This window comes from Filicampus tigris, chromosome 6 (assembly GCF_054856515.1).
Source record: "Filicampus tigris isolate MCC_2025a chromosome 6, RoL_Ftig_1.0, whole genome shotgun sequence".
NCBI classification, from domain to species: domain Eukaryota; kingdom Metazoa; phylum Chordata; class Actinopteri; order Syngnathiformes; family Syngnathidae; genus Filicampus; species Filicampus tigris.
In genome coordinates, this window is record NC_141222.1 from 25,476,567 (window position 1) to 25,498,342 (window position 21,776).

At 39.2% G+C, this 21,776-nt stretch overlaps 3 protein-coding genes across 3 annotated transcripts; 2 read left to right on the forward strand and 1 right to left on the reverse strand.

Annotated features, from left to right (window-relative positions):
- Positions 1–528: 528 nt before the first annotated feature.
- fgg (fibrinogen gamma chain) lies at positions 529–7,410 on the reverse strand. The gene is made up of 9 exons (XM_086033149.1): positions 7,269–7,410; positions 6,380–6,448; positions 6,116–6,302; positions 4,973–5,057; positions 4,123–4,253; positions 3,018–3,151; positions 1,954–2,138; positions 994–1,271; positions 529–805 (listed from the first exon to the last, which is right to left on the reverse strand). The coding sequence occupies exons 1-9, from the start codon at positions 7,326–7,328 to the stop codon at positions 627–629; spliced, it is 1,308 nt and encodes a 435-aa protein (XP_085889275.1). The 5' UTR covers positions 7,329–7,410; the 3' UTR covers positions 529–626.
- A 6,081-nt stretch (positions 7,411–13,491) lies between these two features.
- Positions 13,492–15,289, forward strand: LOC147146424 (lecithin retinol acyltransferase-like). The gene is made up of 2 exons (XM_086033617.1): positions 13,492–14,258; positions 14,973–15,289. The coding sequence occupies exons 1-2, from the start codon at positions 13,686–13,688 to the stop codon at positions 15,123–15,125; spliced, it is 726 nt and encodes a 241-aa protein (XP_085889743.1). The 5' UTR covers positions 13,492–13,685; the 3' UTR covers positions 15,126–15,289.
- A 1,162-nt stretch (positions 15,290–16,451) lies between these two features.
- Positions 16,452–19,617, forward strand: LOC147146425 (lecithin retinol acyltransferase-like). Its single transcript, XM_086033150.1, has 2 exons — positions 16,452–16,967; positions 18,351–19,617. The coding sequence occupies exons 1-2, from the start codon at positions 16,467–16,469 to the stop codon at positions 18,504–18,506; spliced, it is 657 nt and encodes a 218-aa protein (XP_085889276.1). The 5' UTR covers positions 16,452–16,466; the 3' UTR covers positions 18,507–19,617.
- Positions 19,618–21,776: the final 2,159 nt, after the last annotated feature.

Below are 21,776 nucleotides of genomic sequence, written 5' to 3' on the forward strand. Positions count from 1 at the left end.
ATTTTAAAAATCGCAAAAATATTGATTACTTTTGTTATTACTTTTTAAATGATTTTTAACAACCAATTAATTGGGCAAATGTTTATCACAGAACCCCAGTTAATTATTCCTGATATTTTGGGGGGGTTCATTTGTCAGTCGTGAGTTCAAAGTTTGCTGTCCTCTTTGTACTAACTCATGTTTGCCAATTAATGGTTAACCAAATCAAGAGATGCCCACAAAGCTATTTGCCACTATATTTAGTAGGCTGGTACAGACATTTTTTTTTTTACACAAACAAAAAACATCAATCGTGTGATATGTGAATCGGGAAAAAAAAAGATGGACATCAACAAACTCAGTTCCTTCTGAATGAAACTCAACAGAAACTGAACATCACACAATATTGATCGGAGAGCTATGGAAGAGAGTGAACATGATCAATAGCAGCAAGAAAATCTCAGTGCAAACTGTTTACGCAGAGAAGGCTAAACATCTTTGGTCGCGAGCATCCACCTGAGGATGGGCAAATGATTTCGGAGGGTCAAGTATGGGGGCAAAAACAAAACTTTATTTGGCGCTCCAAACAATGATGATCAACAACAAGAGCATTCCTTTATAGTGATTTTTTTTTTTTTTTTTTTTTTTCAAACCACTCCAAACTGCTTCACACCTGCTTGCTGTCCGCCATTTGCCGCGATGCGCGTTACGGGTATGATCTTCATGGTGGTCTCCTTCATGGAGTACCAGCGGTTGTGCCACGTCACCCAGATGACGCCGTTGTCATAGCCAAACTCGCCGGTGTCCTTCTCGGTGTACCGCCCGCCTGTGTGAAGAGCGCCGTTTAGGACGAGGGATGTCCAAAATTGCAAGGAAAAGGCCACATCGCCTTGTATTTAGAGAAATACGCTAAAACCGATCCAATTCAAAGGATCCGGATTAGAACTATCACTAAAGTCGTGCGAAGTACAGAGCGCGACTACTTTTTCGAACTGCGGTGTAAAGGTCACCCACCCTCGTAGTATTTGCCGTTTAAGTGGGCAGCATGGCACCGGTTCATCCACCAGCCGGAGCCGTCCTGCAGGGCGCAGTTGCCGTCGTACTTGTCGTTGTCCTTGTCGAAGGTGCTGAACTGCATGCCGTTGTGCGACGTGAAGAACTTGTCACTGGGGTTGTCGCCAAAGTCGAAGCCGTTGAAGGCGTCGCCGGCGTCGCCGCCGAAGTAGTAGCCGTAGGTCAGGCGGTACATGTCCGCCTCCGGCGCCACCCGGAACATGGCGTAGTCGGCGTGCCTGGGAGGGACGCCCGGAGGAGACGTGTGTTTGCACTCGCGTTACTTGTCATCGTGTTCGTGTGTGGGGCGGTTGGTTCGTGCGGGGTGACTCACAGGGGCCATAAAAAAAAAAAAAAGAGTATTGACACTCCAAGTTGTTTTTTTTCCCCCTGCAATTTTTGTAGCCTAAAACTACCAGTACAAAATGATTGTAAATAATCTTAAAAAAAAAAAAAAAAAAAAAGATTGAAACTGTTTAAAAAGTTTTGAAGTTTATCCAGACAACATTGTTGGTGCTTGGGGTGGAGGATAATGTCGTGCATTTAGTTGTTTTTTTTTCACATTTTTCACTTCTGTTCGATGCCACCGATAATGGCTTTACCCCCCAAAAATGTCTGTGCATTGTACCACAAATAGCACGGTAGAGAGATGTTTACAATGCCTTACAAGTGTTATTATTTTTTTCAATGCTCTCTCTATGTCACTGTTTTTCCACTTATGGCTCTGGAATGTTGTCTTTAAATTTTGAAATGAACAACATAGTGACATGAGAAAAATGGCATAATAACTTACAAACTATTCAAGTGCGGGCAGCTTTCCGGAAGGAAAAGTGTTTGTTTATAAGTTGGGAAGCATCTGTATTTTTCAATTTGTGGCATTATGTGGTTTGTCAGGGTCGGTGGGGGTGGGGGGGGGCGTACCTTTTGTTGCCCTCCCAATCGACCAGCTCTATCCGTAGCACCATTGGGATGCTACCGCTCACGGACAGCAGGTGGATCTTCTCGTTGCCGAGCCAGAACTCGGTGCTGTCATCGGGGGAGAGGTAGCCGAAGCCCTCCTTGTACTGGATCCAGTCCTTATGGAAGTCCACGCTACCATCACGCCTCTGCGGATGCGATAAAAGATGCTCATTTGGGCATTCGCAAATTCGAATGGCGCAGCCGAATCACCGGTGCGACGGGATCGAACCAATCGGTGCGGTCCGACCATACCCGGCACCCTTTAGGTTCTGTCGGTTCCATTTCCGTTGTCATTTCTGTCGTCGAAAGTGATTGTGATACAAATTTTTCTTCCTCAAGGGTTCCAAAACAGCCCACTTGTATCGTTTGGCTTTTTCGGCACCTTTACATTGGTCTATTGACAGTATGACATATGACATTTCCACCAAGCCGTACACTTCGGGTCAGCTTGGCATCGTACGTACTTCAGCTGCATTTGTTTTGTGAAAAGTCATGACGGGACCAAAATAAGAGAACTTGCGTCTGTTTGGCACTTTTATGAAGGTGATACATACTGTGTTTTGGTTTGAAAAGATTCCAAAATATCCTACTCCTATCAAACCTACAGTTTGGCTGGGGTATTTTTTATTTTTCAAAAGCTGTAAAGGGACAAAATTAAAGTTCTTTTGTATCTTCTCTCTTTTTGGTGTTCCTTCATTGAGGCGATACATACTTTGGTTTCATCAAGGCTCCAATATATCCTAACCCGTACTGTCGTGCTTTTTAACACTGGGGTTTTGTCGCCGTAATACGGTTTTCACCAAACAGTACATTTTGTTTTGGTACACTATCTACTTCTTTGGAAACAATATTATTAAAAATCAATATTTTGGCACTTCAACATTGAGCTGGTACGTATTTCGGTTTGAAAGAGTTCCAAATTATCCAGCTTTTGCCGTTGTGTTTTTCAGCACCTATATGTTGGGGTATTGCCATAGTTGCGGGGTACATTTCCACCAAGCAGGACAGTTTGGGAAGATACGAACCCTCTGGATGACTGTGAAGCCGCGCCCAAAGTTGTCAATCTCGCAGTAGACCAGGAACTGTTGCGTAGCTTGGGCCGGTTTGACGTAGTAAATACCGCTGACGATGGCACCTTTGTTGGCGATATCCTGGCAATCTAGTGCAAAAAAAAACAACAAAAAACCAAAAAAAAAACAAAAAAAACGTTATGTAGTCATTGTGCCTTAAAATATGAAACATTAGACCAGCCAGGACACTTCCTGTTTGGTTAGGAAAGGTCATTTTTAGTGCTGTATGTAGTATCTTGTACTAACACGTTCAAATGATGTTAGACATAGAAAGACAGTATATCGTCTCGATCATGTGAAAAACACATTTTTTTGTCATTTTCTTATTTTTACATGAATCATGTTTCCGCGTCACAGACATCGCATTAAAGTAAAACATACAAAAAAGTTTCCAAAATTGGAGATAAGTGTTTTTCACAGGACAGCGACAATATATTGGCTATTCCATTTAAAAAAAAAAAATGCTGTTTGCAAATTGGTAATTCATGTAGCACTAATGCACAGCATTAAAAAAAATAATAAAACAAGAATTTATTCAAATTTTCTCTTGAGTTGATAATGGGTTGTGGCCTCTTTTGACATATCACAAACACAAGTGCTGTCTTTTTTCTTGAGCTTGAGCATTAATACGCAGTACACAAATACAAAAATAAAACATAAATAATTATTATAAGTAAGTAAATAAGCAAGCAAGTAAGTAAATAAGTGACTGAGTGACTCATTTGTCAAATAAATGTTCCTTGGGGGTAAAAATATAATCTACAATTGAATTCTTGCCTTTGAATTGGCTCTTTTAACATGCTGCAAACACATACCGTATTTAATAACATACTGAATACTAGTAACACACTTAATTAGATCGGTTTTAAAACAGTTATAAAGTACAGCGTGTTTGTCACGGCCACTTCAAAGCCGAGCGCTTGCGACGAATCCCATCTGTTTACCTTCCACCGATGTAGCGTGTTGACTTTTGCTGGCTCTGACTAAACACTGAAGGGGACATATGTTGGGAAACAATCTAAAGGTCATTTTGTGTGTGTGTGTGTGGGTGTGTGTTTACCTGTTCCAGTGATGGGCTGAATCTCAACGCTGTCCTTGCAGGGCTCGCTGCACGTCTTCTGCAGCTGAATGGAGAGCGTCTTCAAGTCTGCCATCCTCCTCTCGTTGGCGGCGACCATATCATCCAGTTCGCTGTGACGGTGATGTGAAATCACCAGAGGGCCATGACCTCAGCTTCAAATGTTCGAGAATAACCCATGCCGGAGCGAAGTGGTGCTAAATTGCACTTTGGCCCCAGTAAAAATGTAGGTACACATTTTAAAATGCCCCCCCCCCCCCCCCCCCCAAAAAAAAAATTTTTAAATCCCACAAATAATAAAAATCCCACCTAAAAAAAATATTGAATATTGTTTTTGATTTGGTTCTATAGTCTTGTTGATATTAGCAGCATGCTACAGGTGGAACATGGTTCAAATGTTATATAATATCTCAGAGTTATAATGGAGGGAAGATAAAGTAGTGCTATGTTGAATGGTGATGAAAAATCGAGAGAAAAATATTTGGGGGAAACTTTTGTTTTATTTTGTATTTTTTTATTCTGTTTCTTTCCACTGTCTAGTTAAACATTTGTGGCATGGGGCCAGGTTCAAATGTTCTATATATATATATATATATATATATATAACAGAGTTATTTTGGAGAAGGAATGATGTAGTTCTAGCCTATGTTGCACTTTTACCCAAATTGAAAAATCTAGGTGAATATTTTTTAAATAAAAAAACAAAACAAAAAAAAAAAACAACACCGTACGTCATCCTCACACTACACCCCTTATTTTGCCTTATTTGCCAAAGTGAAAATGTTTGGTGTACCAACGAAACAAACACAAAAGTAGTGTTTAGTCAACTTACAATATTTGCTTCTCTTGTTCTATGATGGTCCTCTCAAAGCGGATGATGTCTTCCAGCATATTGGACGACTTTTGGAAGTAGACATCTACAAAGATAAGTATGCCATGTTTAATCGTGACATTTCTGCACTGGTCATTGTTCAATCCAGAAAATGATCGGTCCAGTGTACCACATGAGAGCAATATCATATTGTAGCATAATATATATATATATATATATATATATATATATATATATATATATATATATATATATATATATATGTATCATCTAAAAAAAATAAATAAATACTGCAATTCCCAGCGTGAATCAATACTGTACCCTGAGAGATAACAATACAGTATGATACACCATTATATTGGCATACAGGGATCCGTTTTAGGTCCACTACTGTTTTCAACGGACATAGATGACCTCCTTCGTTGTTATCAGGGCGTTAATTGCCTACTGTAAGCAGATGATAGTGTCGTCCATGTCTCTGACAAACCATCTAGCGTGGGTGATCAGCAAACAAACACAAGCCTTATTTAACATCAACAACCGACTAGAAGAATCTGACTTAACATTAAAATAAACAAAACCGTCTCTATGAGCACATGTTGTGCTATTTGATGATGCAAAGTTAATGGTTGATTAAACATGACTTTTTGGGGGTCTCCTGAAAAGTGATGGTTTTGGAAGTACAAGGACTCCGCCCGACGCCAGTGACATTAACAACCTGGCAATGGTTCCCTTACCTGATGGCAGATTTTTTTTTTTTTCTCAATGTAGCCATTCTTACCTTATCACTCTATCATGATATTTGATAATGGATAAGTTGCAAGAAAATTGGTATTATCGTTTTTGTCGTTCTTTGCAGAGGATAAAGAACAAATGCCTGTGTCTATTGTTATGTGCTATTGCACCGCTAGTATTTAGATTTCTGTTGCTTAAAGTGTAACAACTACACCCCTTATTTTGCCTGGTTTTCAGAAGTGAAAATGTTTAAAATCTTTGAATGCTAATTGTTAGCCTGTATGCCTAAGGAGTTTCCCATTGTATGTTAGCATTCAGGTAGTGCTGGGTATGTGGTTGCTTTAAATACACCATATGTAATTCCCTTTTTGTTTTATGTTTACTTTGACAGGAAGATGAGCAACCTACCGGGCTGGATGTTCTTCTGGACCGTTTGGATGCTGTCTTTCATGTAGATGACCCGTTCTTGCGCTCCCTGCGTTCGGTTGTTGATGCTCTCCAACTGGGTTAGCATATTGTCCAGATGCTCGTGGGCCCTGGACGTGTATTGGTGCATGTAGTCAGCCACGCCGCACGTAGTGGGACAATACTTGCCCTGCAACGTCGACCCAGCACATTGGTGACGGTGACGACAGTTTGAGAGCCGCCGGACGGATTTGGACGCGTACTCACAAAGGCGTCGTTGGGGTGGCACGTCATGCTGTTGTCGTTTTTGACGGCGATGTTGTCTCCTCGGATTTGCTAAAAAAAAAAAAACAACAACAAAAGATAAAGGGATCTCCGGGGAGTTTGAGGAAGAGTAGTACTTCCCTGTTCCATTTGCTGTTCTCTGCGGTTATTGTCACTCTTTTCCTCAGAGTCAAGCTTCAAAAGTCATATTTTTTCATGAAAAATTAAAAAATATATGGTGGGAAAAGTCAATGTTTTTGTAAAACGGAAATTTTATGAGAAAAAGTCATCCCTTTAAAAGTAAAAAAACCTATGCATATTTATGTATAGGGAAAATATTTTATGATAAAATGTATTCATGGAAAGTCAAAATTCATATTCTGACAAGTTTCTAACTTTTTTTTTTCTTATATTTCTCCATTTTTTTTTCTTCGAGGAAGTCTTTTTTTTAATTTTTCTGAAATGCTATACAACTTCCTAGATGAGAGCATTTTTCTTAAGAAAAAAAAAATCTTGATTATCATGAAAAAAGGGCTTATTTAAAAAAAAAAAGTTTAAAAAATTGGTTTGAAAAAACAAATTTTCCTCAAAGAAAAGCTACAATAACTGTTACAATCAAGAATAAAAACTTTTTTTAAATAATACTTTTCCGTGAAAGTTTTATCTTATTTCAAGAAAATGTTTTTCGAGAAAAACAAAAAGTTATCTTTTTCTAGGGGGGAAAATTGCAATTTACAAAATTGAAGTCATTTATTTTCAGAAAAGATATTTCTCTGAGCACAAAAAAATACCCTCAATTTCTTCGAAATCTTTTAAAAATACAGTCAGGTTTTGTTTTGACAAGAGGCGAATTTTTGCGAGAACGATTGAAAGTTTTTGCTTTTCAACTTACTGCAGACGCCATGGAGAAAAGCAGTACGAGCCCGGCGTGGACCACCAGTGAGGAAGCCATTTTGCGACCTGGTCTTGGTCCTTTTCGCTGAGTGTGAAGCTCTTCCACTCGTGGCCACCGTATATTTATCGGGGACAAGGTCCTGTGTGGGGTGTTTGATGAGAGGTACAAACGTAAACACACACACAAACACACGCGCACTGACCATGACTCAAACGTCCACTCGGATCATTTCCCAGATTTGACTGTGTTGGATGTTCCTTGTACAATTGCTAAATAATTGAGAGATGCTCAACCTTCTGTTTCATCGTCACTTTTAAAACTCATAAATTAATGAATAGATTAAGAAAAAAGAAAAAAAAAAGGTTTTTAACCCTGCTGAAGCCCCCCCAAAAAACACATGGAGCTGTCGATAGATCAAAGAAGCTATGGTGCCTTGAGACAACAAAACACTTTTAAAATGTGTTCTCTTAATGAGAAAAATAGCACTCTACAATATTGTACTTTATAGAAACATAGGGTAATGACAAATAGAGTGAAAGGAAGTATTAAAAATGAAAAAAATATGTAAATTACTTTTTCAAAATAAAATAGTTATAAATTCTGGAAAAATAAACATTTTCTTTTGAATAAATTACTTTTTTTTTTTTCCAATACTTTGGTATGAGTGTGACACTGTCCCTCCAAAAATTGTGAGATTAAGATTTTTTTCGTTTGAGAGAATGCAATGTTTTCAAATAAAAATGATTTTTCAGTTTGAAAAAAACAACATTTTTTCCCCTTGTTTTTTGTTTGTTTTTTTGTATTGAAACATTTTTCTTGAATAAAATGCAACTTTTATTAGAATATTAAGTATTATCGTAATATTGTGACATTTTTCCGGAAAAGTCATACTTCAACTTTTGTCATTTTTTAGATTTTTTTTCGCGCCCAAAATATGACTTGAAACATTTTTTGTGACTTCATGTAAAATAAAAATGTTTTGGGGAAAATATTTTTTTAATCAGTGTAGTATGACTACTTGAGAAACTGCCCATCCGGTTGCTAAAGGTTTTGAATGCAAGTACACTGTCCAGTGCGTATTTTGATTGCAGTGTAAGGTGAAACCACAAGTGGGAGTTCCACTCCAAGAAAGTGAAGACGATGGATTCCCCTGACTGAGACGAATATGTTCCAACTTCCCATGCCCCCTGCACCCCAAAAATGACTGAAGATTGAGTTCTTTCTCTTTTTAAAAATACAATTATCCCCTCCTCCCCCCAAAATTAAGAACAATTATTCCTAAAAACAAAGTGATATCTACACTAAAAACAAAAAAATACTCTTTATTCTTGTCTGCACATCATGCTTTGTTTTTACTTATTTCTTTTTACATTTTAATAACACATTTAAAAAAACAACAACTTTCTTTTGCTTAAAAAAATACGGAGGTGTTTCTCCGAAAGAAAAGTCTGCCTTTTTCAGAAAAACACCCCCACATTTTTTCCCCCTCCGCTGCCTTTTTGAGACGAGCACATCCGGTACAAAAGTGCTGTTGAACGCACCCCAAAACAAGCAGTGTGGCACATTGGCCTCATGTTGACTTTGTGCGCTGAATCCTACCTTGGCCTTCCCTCTGCGTGACCTGCTTTTATGACACCCAGGCCGGAGGAGAAGACGGATGCAAAGCCTGAAGAGCGACCCGAGCATGAACCGGCGGGCGGACCTAAACACTGTTGAACTTTCAGTGAACTGGCCTCTTTGTGAGCCCGCAGCAGATGGAAAGCGTCTCCGTCCGTGCCAGGGTGCCTTTCCTAACTTTTGGCTGAACCTGGAAGCTCCCAGCCGCACGCCTCCACTGTTGACTCAAGCGTCAGCGAGGCCAAAACACGCCGCCGACTCATCAACTTCAGGTTAGCGACGTACCGTGCAGGAATTCTAAAGTGGGGGTTCGCTAACCTTTTGGCTTGAGCAGAGATTTTTTTTTGTTTTTTAGCTACATCTGGTGGCATCTTGGTGCTGAAGTGAGTTGAGGAGGTTCAGTAAGACAAAAGCACGTTTTTGTCGGCATCTTGTGGCAACCACAGGCAATAACAATACAGCATAACCCTTTTTTTTTGGGGGGGGGGGTGTTATTTGATGATAAGTCACAATCAAATCAGAGCTTTTAAATGGCCTGAAAACTAAGGTAGAAAGGACTCATTGGTTTTGAATATTGTATTGACACACTTTTATGAATTTTTTTTAAAAATATGCAAATTGGAAACTACCTCTCGCGCACTCTGACTGTGAACCACTTTTCTAAAGTGTGCAACCTCTCGGTGCAAGTCTCCTGCTTGGGACAAGCGGGGCAAAGGTTGGCCCGCATGGCCGCCTCCAGGTTCAATTGTCGGTCGCAGACACTAAGCTAAGCTAAGATAAGCTAAGCTAAGCTAAGCTAAGTCTGCTCAGCTGAAGGTGGCGTGATGGCCAGAGAAAAAGCCTCTTGTTCACGCTTTGTTGTCCCACCCCTGTGGCGAGCTAAAAACAACAACAACACGTTTAAAGAGCTCACATTAAGGCTAGCCCCATACTTTAACCTCTGACACAGTATGCTTGCATGTGGTGGTGGTGGGGGGGGGTCGCTGCCCCACTTGGCCACGAAGCAAATGCACGAAAACTGCCAATAACTCAAAATATAGTTCTTGATCTGATCTGAAAAATCGAAAGACAACAAAAAATGTAACTTGATCTGCCCTAACTATAAAGGACAGTGTGTAAACTGTGTAAAAAAAACAAAAACAAAAAAAAAGATACTTTTTAATGACTTTTTTGTTCATTTTTTTCCTGACAAAAAAAAAACAAAAAACCCATCCTTCTCTTCAAATAAATACTGCATTGTTTCTACTGAAGAAGAAGAAGAAATGAGCTTTCGACTATGCTTAGTTCGGCTATTTTTTAAAGTTTCCCGTCAATCGTTTATCAGTGTACAAAATGAGCAAAACCCTCATAGGCGAACCGGTGCTTCACCCAGGCGGTATGCCCAGCTCCGATACCACATAGCACATTTTGCGGACCCCCAAACTACGGACCACTGATCCCTGAGGGACTCTACAGTATGTGGGTCAACAAGCACTGAGCAGAGCTTGTGGTTGCTTTTGTGGGGACAAATGATGAGCGTGTCGTACATAGCAAAAAGGATTGGGCTAATCTGGACAAAAGGAATGTTTTCACGGCTTTGAGAGAAGTGCATCTTGGAGCCATCCTCCTCCTCCTCCTCCCACCTTCCCTCCTCATCCTCATTCCCATTCCAGTCTGTTCCTGTCGGCTCAGTGGATGCAACAGAGAGGATGACTGCTGGGTGCAGTTTTCTGGTTTCAGTCTGGGTTTTCTGAGCATTCATTTTTCAAGCAGTTTTTATGGAGATTAGTTTTCTGGTTTCAGTCTGGGTTTTCTGAGCATTCATTTTTCAAGCAGTTTTTATAGAGATTAGATTTAAGGTTATGATCCGTCAGGCTGTAACTGATGGACGTCCCTTTTTCTGACGGACTAACTGACTTACATGACAGACTGACTGGCGGATTGACGGACTGACACTTGCAATTCAGTTCACCACAAAAAAACGACGGACTTACGAATGACGGCCGGGTACCCTGGCAACTGGCGGATGACGAATGACGGACCGGCAAACTTGAGTAAAATGCCCACCTTTGGGTTTGGGGATAAGGTTGTGGTTATAATTAGAGTTAATCAGAATTAAACCGTTTTTGCCACACTTCCTCATTCAATGCACATTGTACTACTCATTATGGTGTGTACACCTTGGCCACTGGGGGCAGTAGAAGACAGATATACTGCACTGGAGAATCAGCTCCTTTTTCGGCTTGTCAGTACAGCAGTAGTATTAGTTGTTTTTTTGCAGAAGATAAAGAATATATGACTGTTGCTATTATATTGTCTACACGTGTTGTTACGTGTTCAAATATGTGTTGCTTAAAGTGGAAGTCAAAAATGTTCTTTACAATATTGTATTCAATGAGGCACTACTAGTCTAAACACAATATTCCCTCGGCTCAGCTTGCGAACATCACATGACCAAACCCAGAAAACAGGTGATCTGAGCAACTGTGATGTAATTTTCAGTCGACAGCAAGTGGCAAAATGGCCGCCACAGAGATTGATAAAAACAGGTGGATTTTGCTGCTAAACTCATAGTGCACAAATATAATATTAATCAGTATACCGTGTTTGGATTAGTGGGAATGCGAAGAACATTTTATTGTAAACACAAATTTGGACTTGACTTGAAAGGCTAACGACACTGCCACTTAGATGCTAATTGTTAACCTGTGCGCCTGTGGCATCTTACGCTAGCATTATTAGCAGAGGCTATGTGATTTTAAATATATGTCAATCAATCAATTTTTAGTCCAGACCAGAAGGTCCACTTCAAATAAAATGTGTCATTCTCTTTGTTTTATGTTGTGTTTATGATTTGATGGCGTTGTAACAGTGGCATAAAGAAACAACAATGATAATATCGTTTATCGGGATAGTTCCTTAATAAATCGTCCTAAAAAAAAGTATCGTACCAGGCTTGGTTATAGTTTGGTATGGTATGATTGTGTTTATGGATTGGGGGCTGGCATTTTCTATTCAAGGCATCTTTGAGTAACAAAGATGTGTCAGTGACCCTTACGTTCATAAAATTGATCCATTTAGCACAATTCTGACAGAAGACAAACAATCCAAAATGTTTTTTCCCACATTTTTCTCTTAGGAAAAGCTATCAGATGAAAAGAAACAAGTGATGTTTTATGAGCGGGGAACGCAATATGACACCGCGTAAACATGAAAGCGCTTTGAGTGAGTGCAGATGTGCAAGACTGTTTGTGAATTCTTCCGTCACGTCTGTGGAAATATAATTGCATATTTCATTTAGTTTACTTGCAAATACTTCACTTGAGGTCTGGGGAGCTGACGCACATATTGAGTGAGTTGGGTTTTAGCTACCTAAAAGGTCACAGTTATTACAAAGTAAATTACAATGAAAATGTCCAGTATACATTGTATTGGAAATAAAAATATGTATGGGTATGCATGCATGCGTCCTTGGATTAATTCTGAAGGTGCAGTTGAAGCTAGTGTTATTTGGTAGGGTTACAGTGGACCACGGTTATTATAGTTAACAAAAACTATTGAACTTAAAATAAAATTAAAAAAAAATTGTTAACGAAATAAAATAAGAAAAAAAATGTTTTTTTTTTTTTTTAAAACTAACAAACTATAGATTACATATATAAATCTACAAACCTAACTATATTGCAAAAATGTCCTTTGTTTTCATTTTTGTCAATTACATTTTATTCATTTGAAATGTTTTGCTGTATTGTATCACAAATTGTGAAAGTCAATACACCGTGGCATTATGGGGAAAACATGCCAAACGGAAATCATGCCCTGCAGACATAATTAGTCATAAAAATTATGAACAAGGAATGTTTACTTACTTAAATTTCAAACGTATTGGATAAGCGCTTTGGAAAATGGATGGATGGTATAATGTAGGTCAAATGCTAAAAATTGCACAAGTCTATATATATACATATAGCTATATATACACACACACACACTTATATGCACAAACATATATACACATTTATTTATCAACCTATGTTGATAATATAGATATATCTATCTATATATATCTATATATATATATACATATAGATATGTATATATATACATATATTTACGTTTTTAGCATTTAGCCTATGATATGTTCTAGCGTATTTGCAAATACTTTCAAACGTACTTGCAAATATGTTCAAACTTTGCCCGTCAAATATATTCACTGCACATTGGCAGTTCCACGCTTCTGTAATACGTCGAGGTGGTGCTGTACCAAAATTCAGTCATATCTTCCCCTAAATATTAATAGGGTTGCAATTTTGTTTGTTTTATAAAGTCAATACGGTACTCCGGTAAAATTCTTAACTATCGAAACGCAAAAAAGGTTAACTTCTTTGTACAATTGAATGACAGTTATTAAAAAAAAAAAAAAGACCTCCAGCACAGCCTGCACAGTTAATGTTTTTACGACAAAGTTAGACCGTGAAATTACATGTAATATCATTCTTTTGCCTGGTTACAACCATCCTTGTTATTCTGGCACAGATGGGGCAATGGAATATTCCGCAATGGTCGTGCACACATGTTTTATTTATGGGCAGTGGGGCGGGGTGGGGGTTACATTTTTGCAAGAATCAAGCCAAACGTGACTTTTATGCTTTAATCTTATTTGTGTGCATGTGCTGCAAATTCCCAACAAACAAAAAAAAAAACACACGCACACACACGTGATGAAAAGGTCTCGGTGGGCTGGATGTGAAAGGAGGGCTACTCCTCCTCGTTACTAATAAAAGGCGCTCATCAGAAGCAATGTGAACGACAGTCACCATGATCAACTTATTCGCCTTCCTTGTGGAGAAACTTGCTCTCCTCTGCAAGCTCAAAGTGCTGGTTTTCGGCTCCACGCATGCGCACGAGCGTCCCACCCAACTCCGGGGAGCCTCATCACCACCGCCGCCGCCTCCTCCGCTTCTCCAGCGGGGCGACCTCCTCGAGGTACCCCGCACGCTCTTTACCCACTTCGGCGTCTACCTGGGCGGCGACCGGGTGGCGCACCTCATCCCGGACATCCTACCGGCGCTCACCGACGACCAGCGGCGCTTGGCCACGGTGGTGACCAACTGGCGGCTGATCGCCGGATGTTTGTTCCGGCGCGCTACGGTGCGTGTGGACAGCCTGGAGCACTTCGCCTACGGCTCCCGAATCCTGGTCAACCGCACGGATGGAGCTGGCCTGGTGGTCGGGGCGGCGAAGGGGACCAAGGCGCTGCCTGCGGAGGAGGTGGCCGACCGGGCGGAGGCGCTGCTCGGCAGCTTCCCGTACAGTCTGCTGTGGAACAACTGCGAGCACTTCGTCACCCACTGCAGATACGGACGCGCCGCGAGCCGGCAGACTGAACAGGTAACTACAGGCGACCCCCGTATATTCGCAGATTCATATATTTGCGGATCCCCCCCCCAATTTTATATTTTGTTTTTACCCCTAATGCATTTCAGTGAATGTCAATTATACGCAGAGTTCCGCTATTCAAGGGCCAATTATCCGCGAATAGCGGGGGTCGATAGACCCGCGGATACTCGTAGAGTGGCCTACCGGTAATTGCAGATTTTTAAAAACATTTTTCAATATTTTATATATTTTATTCATTGTTTTGTGGGGGTTGACCCTCATTTTTCATGGAAAATGCTTATTGCCGATATATACTGGACTTCACACAAATCTGATCGGATCTGCAGGTATTTTGCATTTTATGTGATTGGTTGTAATGCCATAATTTGCTGATCGATCAATGACATTATTGATTGGATCCGCAAAATAAGACATTACAGCAAACACAATATTTTTTTCAAACATTTTTTTTTGGGGGGGGGGGGAATTACGAACATTATACACCCCGGCATACTTGAGGTTCAGCACACATGGATTCATTTTTTTGTCCAATATTTATTTGTTTTTGTTTGTTGTTTGTTTTTTTTTTAGTTGAGAAGCTTCAGTTATACAAAATCAGTGCTTTGCCACTCTCTTGTGGCAACCTGGTGGCAAGGAACTATACTGAAATGAGTAGTATTCCAATTTTAAACAATAATCAATGTTTTTTTTTTGTTCCCGCTCCAGTTTTGCGAGTGCATAAAATGGGTGATCAGAGATCGACGCAGCATCCTGGTGACGGGAATTCTGGGAATCATCTCCATGCTCTTTGGCGGCATGGCCACCTCAACTACATTACCCACAATTCTTATCCCCTTTACTCTGTGGATGGCCGGTTAATTCCTGTAGACTCTTGGCCTATGTTTAGAATTGACCAAGTGCCTTAGAAGTGTCTAATTTCCTTCCCTTTCCCTCTAATGACAATAACCAGCTTATTTCACTAAAGTGCCTTTTTTTGTTGTTGTGTAAAAATGTGTAAATAATAAAAAGATTATTTTTTATGATTGTTGATTTGGGTGTGATTTTCTAAAGAAAGAAAATGTCTTCAACCAATTATTTTAGGACTTGACATAACCAATTTTTTCTTTAGCATCAAAGCCATCAAAGTTATGTTTCCATTTTTTCGCACGTTTCCACAAAGTTCAAAGCCAGTGTCACCGTCAACAAACTTTAACATCCCCATTTTTGACTTCAATCTTAAGATCCATATTTGAGTGAACATCAAAACAACGTAGTCTCCATTAAACTTAAAGTACGTGTTTTGAAGTCTCTCTGGATGACTCAAAGGTGCCAAGTCATGATGGCAGGAGTTCAACTACCAAAGCGGTTTATCAATTGGCTAACTAATGTTGACCTTTTCCCAATGAGGATTTGTTCATAATGACTTATAATACCTTGAAAAATATTCTCCCCCAAAAAAGTTGATGTGAAATGAAGTTCACAAAAACTCAAAGACGTTTTTGTAAAGTGAATTTTGAGTTGAACTAACGTAACTTTAAACTTTATTGACATCTACAAGTCTTTGATAAACCTAGTGTACATTATTTTAATAAACAACAACAATTCAGAGTTCATCTACATATATGAGTCAAACCTAATGGACGTTTTTGTATGCAAAGAATATGTAATCTTTCAAAAAACAACACACGGCTTTTCCCAAACATCAAAGACACGGTTGTCTTCAAGAAATTTAATGTACGCTTTCCAGAAGACTGATGACTACCGTAATGTTTTTGTAAAGATCAAAGACAATTTTGCCTTCAACAAACGCTTTGGTTTTTGTTTTCACAAACAAAGACAAATTACTGTTGAAATAAGTATACCGATTTGTTCTCACAAAGTCCTCACAAACCTGAAAACATTGCGTGACCCAAACATACTTGCCTTTACATTGACTTTAGTATTTTTAAGCATTGTGCTGAATAACGCTGAGGAGCGTTTACCAACAAAAGCGGTTTACTTGCGTCGCCTTTTTTTCAGAATGATGGATTTGCGCCTGACGCGGACCCTCGACCTTAATTCCCTACAAATGAATCCCCAATTTCACATTCCAGACCGGCCACAGAGTTCTTAGAGAAAGCTCCTTTCTTTCCAGTCCCGCTGGGATGCGGCCAATCACTAATCCCGACCCAACCCACCTAGCGACCCAATAAAAGCGTCCAGGTGGGGGCTCGCTCTCACATGCCCATCATGTTCCTCTACCAGCTCCTCAGCTTCTTCTTCGCCACCTCCAAGAAGGAGGAGGAGCCCGCCTCCGGGTACGACCTGTCCCAGTACAAGAGGGGCGACCTCCTGGAGGTGCCCCGGACACTCTTCACGCACTTTGGCATCTACCTGGGCGACGGCCGGGTGGCCCACCTGATCCCGGACATTCTTCCGGTGGTCACCCGCAACAAGGCGGCCGTGGCCAAGATGGTGACCAACAACCGCTTGCTTCTGGGCGTGGTGGCCAAGGCGGCCAGCGTGCGAGTGGACTCGCTGCGGGACTTTGCGTACGGGTCCCGGGTGCTGGTGAACCGAATGGACGGCGTGTGCAAGCAGCCGCCACTGGACGCCGACGAGGTGGCCAGGAGGGCTGAGAAGCTGCTGGGGGCGGTGGCCTACAGCCTGCTGTGGTATAACTGCGAGCACTATGTCATGTACTGCAGATACGGCATGGCCATCAGCTACCAGACGTACCAGGTACGGCACGCGCAAGCGTCCCTTGTCTTTTGCGGATACAACAAATATACATTTGTCGACAGTGGTTTTAGTAGTTTTGAATTTGTCATTGTAGCTCATTTCCATTTCATTTCAACATTTTTTTTAATTCAATTTGTTTTTATTGTTCATTTTTAAATGCTTTGGTTGACTTTAGCGTTTATTAGTTTTAGTTTTACATTTTTATTACTTTTTGTATTAAGGATTAGTTTTTAATAGTATTTTTTAAATTTTATTTTTAGGTTTTTTTTTTTTTAATTCAATTCAGGCAATTGACAGTTTTCAATAAATCCGTAGGCTATTTTTCAAACAATTAAGAGTCGCTGACTATCCTAACAGACAATTGGGGTTCATGTACATGTATGGTGGAAATCTAAGCAAATTTGCATTTTTGACCAACCTAATGAATGTTTTGCTAAACATCAAAGACAATCTAGAGTAGAGATAAGCAACCAGCTGGCTCGCGGGCTGCATGTGGCCCACACCCACACTCTGAGTGGACCCTAAATGATCGATCCATCCATCCATTATCTGAACCTCTTAACCTCACAAGGGTTGTAATTAAATAACATTTTCAAACATATTTTAAAAAGAGGGTGTTTTAATTTTTTTTTTTTTTTTGCGGGTGATATTAGAAACATTTTTCTCTACTACAGTGGATACCCGCAGTTCAGCACCACAGATTCATCTGTTTGAAGATTTATAATAATTATATAAGAAAAGAAAAAAAAAAAAAAATCAAAGAATTTTTTTTCTTCATATTTTGCAAATTGGAAATGCATATTGGAAGTATATCATATATATGATATATATCAAAAATAGTTTTGAATAGTCAATAAAACAACCTTTTTGTAAATGCTGAAGACAATTTAGTCTTTTATAACTCAGTGCTCGTGTTTTTATAAATAAAGAGAATTTTGCTTTTCTGAACTTGGACATGCATTTTCATGAACCTAAAATACGTTTTCATACGCAATGAAAACAATTTAGTTTCAAACTAGTTTAACCTACATGTTTTTGGCAATATCAAACACAATTTATCATTGTACATAGCATACGTTTTCAAACCCACTGTCAGCAATTTAGAGTCCTCATTGAAAAGACTCACGTTTCTGAGCTCACTTAACTACTAATGCGTATTTACGTTTGTGCTTATGAGGATTTCTTGTTCCGCAATGTTTGCCAATTCTGTTGTTGCTTGAGGGCGGTCACATGGAAAAGGTGAAGGATAAAGTTGAGTCTCACTTTAAAATTCCGCTGGTGACTCGCGCACAGGGTGCGAAAAAGTGATTATTGGGAGTCTAGCTGCACCTAAATCCAGCTGGCATGCATGTGACTGTTGCTTGTGTTTTTCTTTCTTCGCAGTTCTGCACGACGGTGCGGAAAATTGTCTGCAGTCGCACCAGCTCGTACGTTACGGCCTTGTGCGGCGCAGTCGTGCTGCTTTACCTGGGCTGTGCCACCCCCATCACCCTTTTGGCTATACTGCTGCTGTCCTTCACCATCTGGATGGCAGCCTAGACAGGCCGGAGCAAGAACTCTCATTCAAAAGCGCTGGAGGGATTACACAACCCGGTCCCTTAGAAAGAATTTTGTAGCCGTGTGGAAAGCTCATTGACATGAAATTGGGTGGACATGTCAATCATAACAGGACTCATGAAGAAGTCTGACGGAAATTGAACAGTAATTGCTTTTGGCAGCCATTTTGGCGACAAATTCTCTTAAAAAAAAAAAAAAAAAAAAGGGTGGGGCGAGTCCTGTAATATTGACAAAATTAACTTCTGACTAAAGTGTCACTATTTTATTTTAATATGATACATAATTATAATATATTAATATATAATAATATATATATATATCAATGTACAATATACATTAAATATATACTATCATTTGTTTAATAACGTTTATAAAAATACTCTAACAAAAGTAACATTAAAATAAAAAACACACATCGAAATGTAAATATATAGATACATATACACATAGATAATTATACGCACATACATAGAAGTGAATAGGTTACAATATTTTTTAAATAAACTTAAATACTGCACCAAATATATTTTTATTTGAAGCTCCAGTATATGTATTACAATATTTTTGAAAAATATAAATGTATTTTTTTTACATTTTCATAAATCAATTTATAAAAATAAATGACATCTATTTTGTATGTATATATATATATATATATATATATATATATATATATATATATATATATATATATATATAAGTATACATTCAATTTTATAAATGAGATACATAAAGCCTAATGTTGGTGTTTTACCGCCACCTGTTGCTTCATTTGTAAATTGTTGTATATTCGCTGTAAATGCTCACTGTCCTTTTTAAAAATGTCAATTACTTAATATTATTATTTCAATGTTACATATTGTCAAAATAAAAAGACAGGGGTCAGAGTACCACTTGCTGGTTTAGCGTGTTCCTGTCAGCCTGAAGTTCCATTTTTTATGTCGAAAAAGTTGTATTTTTACGAGTGGAGGTCACTGTTGAGATTGATCCATGTTGTGGTGAGAGAATTCTTGCCGTCCTTGTGTTACCGTTTGGATGTATAACCTCATGCAAGTTGTTTTGGGGCCATTAAAATTGCATTTCTACATGTTTATCTTGATTTGTTTTGATTCGTGCCACAAGGAGCAGCGCAAGTGAATCTCTACTCTCTGTTAAATACAAAGTATTACATAAGGAAAAAAGTATACACATATATAGTATCTATTATCACAATGAATGCAAAAAATATCAAGAAAAATATGAATGCAATTATTTTCTTGTTTACTCGATTTAAAAAAATATTTTGCTCAAGTAAAGGAGAAAGCAAAAGGAAACCAATGTCAATAAAAATGATGGCCGTTTAGCTTTATTAATTTAGGCACTTCAAAGGGTAACACCCCAAATTTATTTGGGCTTAATCGGGCTCACTTGGCATTTTAAAGCAGTTTGTACTTGTAGAGTGAGTAATATAAAAGTTTACACACCCCTATTGAAATGCCCTTTTTTTTTTTTTTTTTATGAGAAAAGAAAAGCCCACTCAAACAGCTGGATTTATTTGGGATTAATCAGCAGAACTTGAAATGATGGCGGGTGTGTGCTGACGCTCATGAAGTACCATAAGTTTTGACCGAAAGTAAGTGACATGACATGCCTTCAGTGAGCTTTGAACCTGGCTCACCCGGGTGGAGCGGCATAAAAGCGAGGTACTAAAACCCGCAGTGATGTATTGATTGAGGCGAGGCGAGGCTTCAAGATTATCGACCAGCAGGTGGCCTCGCTGACCCCTTTCAAACATTTATAGCGTTTTCTATCTTGTAGTTCTTTCTCAGCGGTCACAGAATCTAGCATGCACTTGTTTCATGATTTTTTTTTTTACCCCCCCCCCCCTTCTTAGTAAGCATATAACAGAGTTCAGCTCATTTTCCCACATGTACGTTATTCATTTGTATTTTTGTTTGTTTGTGGTTTTGTTCCCTAAGCGCCAAGCCTCCCAGGGTGCCAGGCTGGAAGCTTTCCCACAGTGGAGGCGGTGTGAAAGGATGCTGTCCAAAATGAAATGATGGATGCTCTTGTTTACTGGCAAAATGTGACATGGCAGGGTGGCACGACGCCAGAACGACAAGTAGTGAATTATAACACGTCACAAGTTGTAAGACCACAAAGTGGCGCCTCAAAAAGCGTTCAAATGACGGGCGCTTTTCTCCTAAAGATTCAGTGGAATCATGCATTTTATTTTTATCATTTGTTTATCTATTGTAATAATGATTAGAACTTGTCCTTTTTTTGTATTAGCATACATCCATACATTATTACAATAAATGTATGGATAATGTATATCATTCATAGCAACAACAATAACAAAGCAATTATAAATATCATGTACTACTATTATGATTATTCTATTAGTACAGTTGATGAACCTATTATTTTCGTTGGTGGCGATTTATTCTTCACGTGACTTGACGGAAGCAGTAAATACAGTCAAAGGAGGACATGCTAAGCTAATCAGGTGGCCTCAATGTTGTAACGCCTCCCAATTGCCTCCCCCGCACTCTGACACCCCTGTGGACTTTGGCGAAGATTTTTGATTACCTCATTAGCATTCATGAAAAAGTCTCTTGATTAACAGGGACGTAAACATGCGCTTGAAAGCATTTTCCTTTTTTTAATTACATCACATTTTAATTGCTGGACTGTATAAATAACCGTGCTCATTAAGAAAATGAAGATGACTACAAGCCTACTCATTAATGTCGCAATCTTGGGAAACGACATCATTACATAATATTCATCCATCAGGGCTGCGACGAATCCCGGATACTACACAGATCCCGATATTTAGGTTGCGATCCAGTATGTTTTGCGATACTTAAATAGGATAAAAATACATACAATACTTAAAAGTCATCTTTGCGACAGTGAGCAGAGGTCAGCTGCTACAGGAAGGAAATAAAACTTTTAACTGACTTAACTGAGTTCATTTTTTTGAGTGCGTTATGAAATTTAGATTAATCTCAATAGTTAATGCTTTAATTTTGACAGCCCTAATATATATACACACACACACACACACACACACGAAGCACCAAATCTCCTGACAAAGGTGCTGTAAAATAACCCATTTCAAGCATGTTTGGGGTACAATGGCCTACTAAATTGTCATGAGTCACCAGACACTTGATCGATAATGTGCTTGAATAAGGTGTAATCAAGTGAAAGCTTACAAGCGACCTGCGGTGCTGTGGTGGGAGTGTTTTAGAGTGGAAGGATGGC

Excerpts from the sequence above, each read along its gene's own strand:
- LOC147146425 (XM_086033150.1), top strand. The coding sequence starts at position 16,467 with ATGCCCATCATGTTCCTCTACCAGCTCCTCAGCTTCTTCTTCGCCACC. Across the intron at positions 16,968-18,350 it reads TCAGCTACCAGACGTACCAG|TTCTGCACGACGGTGCGGAA; the intron begins GTACGGCACGCG and ends CTTTCTTCGCAG.
- fgg (XM_086033149.1), bottom strand. The coding sequence starts at position 7,328 with ATGGCTTCCTCACTGGTGGTCCACGCCGGGCTCGTACTGCTTTTCTCC. Across the intron at positions 6,449-7,268 it reads TTTTCTCCATGGCGTCTGCA|CAAATCCGAGGAGACAACAT; the intron begins GTAAGTTGAAAA and ends TTTTTTTTTTAG. Across the intron at positions 6,303-6,379 it reads GCCACCCCAACGACGCCTTT|GGCAAGTATTGTCCCACTAC; the intron begins GTGAGTACGCGT and ends TCGACGTTGCAG.
- LOC147146424 (XM_086033617.1), top strand. The coding sequence starts at position 13,686 with ATGATCAACTTATTCGCCTTCCTTGTGGAGAAACTTGCTCTCCTCTGC. Across the intron at positions 14,259-14,972 it reads CGAGCCGGCAGACTGAACAG|TTTTGCGAGTGCATAAAATG; the intron begins GTAACTACAGGC and ends TTCCCGCTCCAG.